Source organism: Coffea arabica, chromosome 3c (genome assembly GCF_036785885.1).
Source record: "Coffea arabica cultivar ET-39 chromosome 3c, Coffea Arabica ET-39 HiFi, whole genome shotgun sequence".
Classification (NCBI taxonomy): Eukaryota; Viridiplantae; Streptophyta; class Magnoliopsida; order Gentianales; family Rubiaceae; genus Coffea; species Coffea arabica.
The window spans coordinates 3163835-3167740 of NC_092314.1; the positions used below are offsets into that span (position 1 = coordinate 3163835).

A 3906-nucleotide genomic window follows, 5' to 3' on the forward strand; every position below is an offset into this window, starting at 1 on the left:
AATCGCACTACCATCTTTTACAGATCAGAAAGGCGTTAATTCAGCCCTTAACTTCCTGCTATTGCATGCATATAATAATGCCATCCCATTGACTGCCTTAATGAAATGCAACAAAGTTAAGTATGGGTAGTAATCTAGAGTTTTTATAACGATACACTCGACTTCTTTGATTCTTTTTTTCTCCTTTTTTAGGTTTCATCCTGTATTCTGAAGCTGAAAGAACATAGGAGGAAAGAAAAAAAAAAACCCACTAAGACATATACTTCCAAAATAAATTATCTCATGAGAGGCTTTGTAAATGATCTTTTGACATCAAGAGATGTTGAAAAAGACGTGCTAAAATGAAAGAAAAAGAATCTACTCAACTGATGTCATTGGCCCTGATGATCTGTGCTTAATTATGAGACCATTAATATATGCTCACTACTGAACAAAAATTAATGGAAGTTTTGATCTTTCAACATCATCATCATCATCATTCATATCCAACTTTCCAAAGTTACAAACTGTAGACACAGCAATCACCTGCATTCTTTTTTTTTTTTTTTTTTTGGCTTTTTCAACAAAATCAACTCTACAATACCTCAGCCTAGCAGCCCCCTGCTGCCAGGTTAACAAGGAGAAACTGTAACACAGAACATCTAAAACCAAGCATAAAATTGCAAAGGAAAACATCAAAAAACAGACTCCAGATAATCTAAATTTATACTGATACAAGAACAATACTTTGTGCCTTAAATCTGTCTTTGATGCATGTAGAAAAACGTAAACTCAATTCTTCTAGCTAAAAGAGTGAAGCCATGTCGGTGAAATCTGATGGTGTGTTTATTAGCTTTATGAAGGCCATGGAGATCTGTCATGATGAGGAAATACCATAGACATCATCACACTCTGGTATTTTCCTTGCTTTCTCCAACATTATTTCCTTGTCCCTGCACTCACTACTGCAAAATGCCTTCTCCCCTCTGAAACAAGAGAATATTGAATGAATTATAAAGAATTAACTGTGGTCTGACAACTTACTGCGTGAATAAAAGATACAAGAAAAATCAGAAATAATAGCAAAAACAATAAACTATGGTTATGGAGAGCAAGAAAGACTATAATCATCTTTAGTAACAAAATATTCATGGAAGAAGCACCAATTGTTTATTTATTACTACCTAAACATACGTCGTAACAAGCCGTTCATGGAAGAAATATCACTAGTTTATATTACTCCCTAGCCTAGAATTCATAATCTTGTCAGTAGAAGCAGAGAAAAAAAAACTGGTACAATATTCTTAGTGAGAGTATGCATTTGGCACAAATTAACATTCCAATAATGAAAATCAAATGGACTTTAAAAAAAGATTCCATCCGGATTATTTTCATGCAATAAAAAGTCTACAAACCAAAAACAGATAGTAATAATAATAATAATGACAATAATCAAGAAAGCTAATTTGAGCTAACCTGTACATGTAGATGTCTTTCCCTTGCCCAAGATTCTTCTTGCAAGTGCAGCAAAAACTTAGAAAACTCTCAGAGGGATAGCTCAACGAGCGGTCGATGAAAAATCCATTTTGTCCTCTTGAAGAAGAGATTTGAACAGGACCCGACCAGCTCTCAACAATGCAATCATCAAATATATGAGTAGTCCTTGGATTTGGTCCGTAAGAGATCACACAAGTATAGTCCTCAGAGCGCTCCATTTCACTGATAGAAAGGCCACTGAAAACCCTTGGCGAATTTGAGTTTTCCAGACCAGAATTTGAGGACCCAAATGGAGATTTCCTCACAGAAGATGGTGACAATCCGGGTGAGACTGATCCCACTACAGAATTCCTAGTCTTGATACCAAAATCAGCAGGGGATTTTGGTGAATCAACAGGGGAAATAACAGCAGATGGAGGCAGGGGAGGAATCTGAATCTTTAACTGTGAACCAAAGATAACCTTTCTGTTCTCGGGTTTACACGCATTTGAATCAGCTTTCTCATCAGTTAAAGCATCAACAAGGCCAAGACCAACGCCTCTTGACTCCAACTTTTCCAATTGAAGCCTATTTTCTGTTTTTGGCGTTCTGGGAGTGCTCGAGTCAGACCAAAAAGGATTCCTTAATGCAGAAAATGGTTTGCTGTCAAGAATTGAAGTTGGGCTCATCAAAGACTCAGAATCAGTCAACCCCTTGGAGGCAAAACCAGTAAACAGCCTAGGTGAACTAAATAAAGAAGAAAAAATGGGCCTTCTCTGAGTCTCACTGGGAGCTGACAAACCACCACAATCCGCCATTAGAGCTTGTTTACAGTCCCTTGACCTGGATTTTTGTCTCAGCATAAGTTGTCTGAATCAATATCAAACCAAAATTTTCAACTTCCTGCTGTCAAAACTTGAATCCAGAACACAAAATTGATAGAACAAATTACTCACCAGCAAAAAGTCAAGAGCTTTAATCAGAAATCACAATTTGATTGCTGTGATAAACACGGGATAAAGACTGCTTTTTTGCAGCAAGAACTAAAGAAAGATTCAATTTTTTGGACTAAAAGAAAAATCCCTCTTGAGGAAGCCAAGGAAGCATTAAAAAATATGCATTTCTATATCGGATTCTAGACCTGAATGACTTCCATGTTCGTAGACTGAGAAAGAAAGAATGCAAAAGAAAGAGAGAAATCAGAAAGTCTGGACCTTTTTCCCCGATTTTCACGCTATTGCTCTCTTATTTTGGTCGAGAAAAAAGTCCTAAACCTCTCACCAAGAATCACTCAGCTCTCAAATACCGACATGCAAAGCCTACCTCAATAGTCATCATCAACACCAGACACCGATACATGCAAACAAAAAAATTTACACAAACCCCTTTTTAAGAAGTTCTTCTCATCTTTTTCATTTTTTGTTTGCTTTTTAGCACTCCTTTTTTGTCTGTATCTTCCAACTCGATATAGTATTATTATCTCAGCAAAAATGGTTTCTTTCCCTCACGTAGATTCAACACTTCTCTACAAGACAAAAGCTCAAAAAACAAAAGAAACGGAAAAAAAAATCCCAAAACTCCCAAATTAGAGAACAAAAAGACTCTGTTCCCTAATCCTTTTGCTCCCTCACTTTTTCGCCTAAGTGGGGTGATCAGATTCAGAGATATTTTTTTCTTTGCTTCCCACTAAAGATCGGGTTTTTCTTTTTCTTTTTCCCCCCTTCTTTTCACCTTTTAACAGTTCTGAAAAATAGTCATGGGGAGAGAGAGAGGAAAGGAAGGAGTGAGAGTTGAGATGGAGAGAGCTAGGCCAGAGTGGTGAAGTGGGATAGCTGTTATGGTGATATAAAGACGCGTGTTGCATGGGAATCAGTGGTTTTGATGAAACCAATTCCTCTCTGCATTTTCTTGCTCTTCAGAAAATCAGTTTTTTTTTTCCTTTTTCACCCTCCCAAAAAAAAAAAAAAAAAACTGTTAACTTGTATTATTGATTTATACACATCACATGACTTCAACGTTTTTTTCCCGCTTTGAATGGAACTCTGCGCTTTTGTCATTGAATATAAATACCAATATGAAACTTGAATTATTCAGAATTATTGAGTGTAGGCTATATAATTGGAAACAATAATATCAGGATTTATCAAAAGTATATACTTTAAATAGTGAAGGTGCATTGAACATCATCATGCAGGAGAAAGTGTACTAGATTTGTGATGTGGTGTATCCTAACAACGAGATGCTGTAGAATTATCTAAAGCTTGAACTTGAATGTTTGCGAGAGGGCCCCCTCCATTTCCGTCTTTCAATTTCGGTAGCAACTGCTTATCTCATAATCTTTTGTTTTTACTGCTATTAATCTGATTCCTTTCTCCATAATCCAATCTACTGAATGCTGCCTGCCTTCAGCCGGGTACACAGTCAGTAGTGTGTGAAATGAGTGAGTGGGTG

At 36.7% G+C, this 3906-nt stretch overlaps 1 protein-coding gene across 2 annotated transcripts; it reads right to left on the reverse strand.

Moving 5' to 3' along the window:
* Window positions 1-490: 490 nt before the first annotated feature.
* LOC113734149 (FCS-Like Zinc finger 8) lies at window positions 491-2767 on the reverse strand. 2 transcript variants are annotated; one of them, XM_027260511.2, is made up of 3 exons: window positions 2412-2767; window positions 1456-2298; window positions 491-965 (listed from the first exon to the last, which is right to left on the reverse strand). In XM_027260511.2, exons 2-3 carry the CDS (start codon window positions 2271-2273, stop codon window positions 857-859), a joined length of 927 nt encoding a protein of 308 aa, XP_027116312.1. In that variant the 5' UTR covers window positions 2274-2298; window positions 2412-2767; the 3' UTR covers window positions 491-856. The 2 variants fall into 2 exon arrangements, with proteins under 2 accessions (XP_027116312.1, XP_027116311.1); XM_027260510.2 differs by having other exon boundaries at window positions 1456-2325; window positions 2412-2697.
* Between the last annotated feature and the right edge of the window lie 1139 nt (window positions 2768-3906).

Excerpts from the sequence above, each read along its gene's own strand:
- LOC113734149 (XM_027260510.2), bottom strand. The coding sequence starts at position 2,318 with ATGCTGAGACAAAAATCCAGGTCAAGGGACTGTAAACAAGCTCTAATG. Across the intron at positions 966-1,455 it reads AAAGACATCTACATGTACAG|AGGGGAGAAGGCATTTTGCA; the intron begins GTTAGCTCAAAT and ends CTCTTGTTTCAG.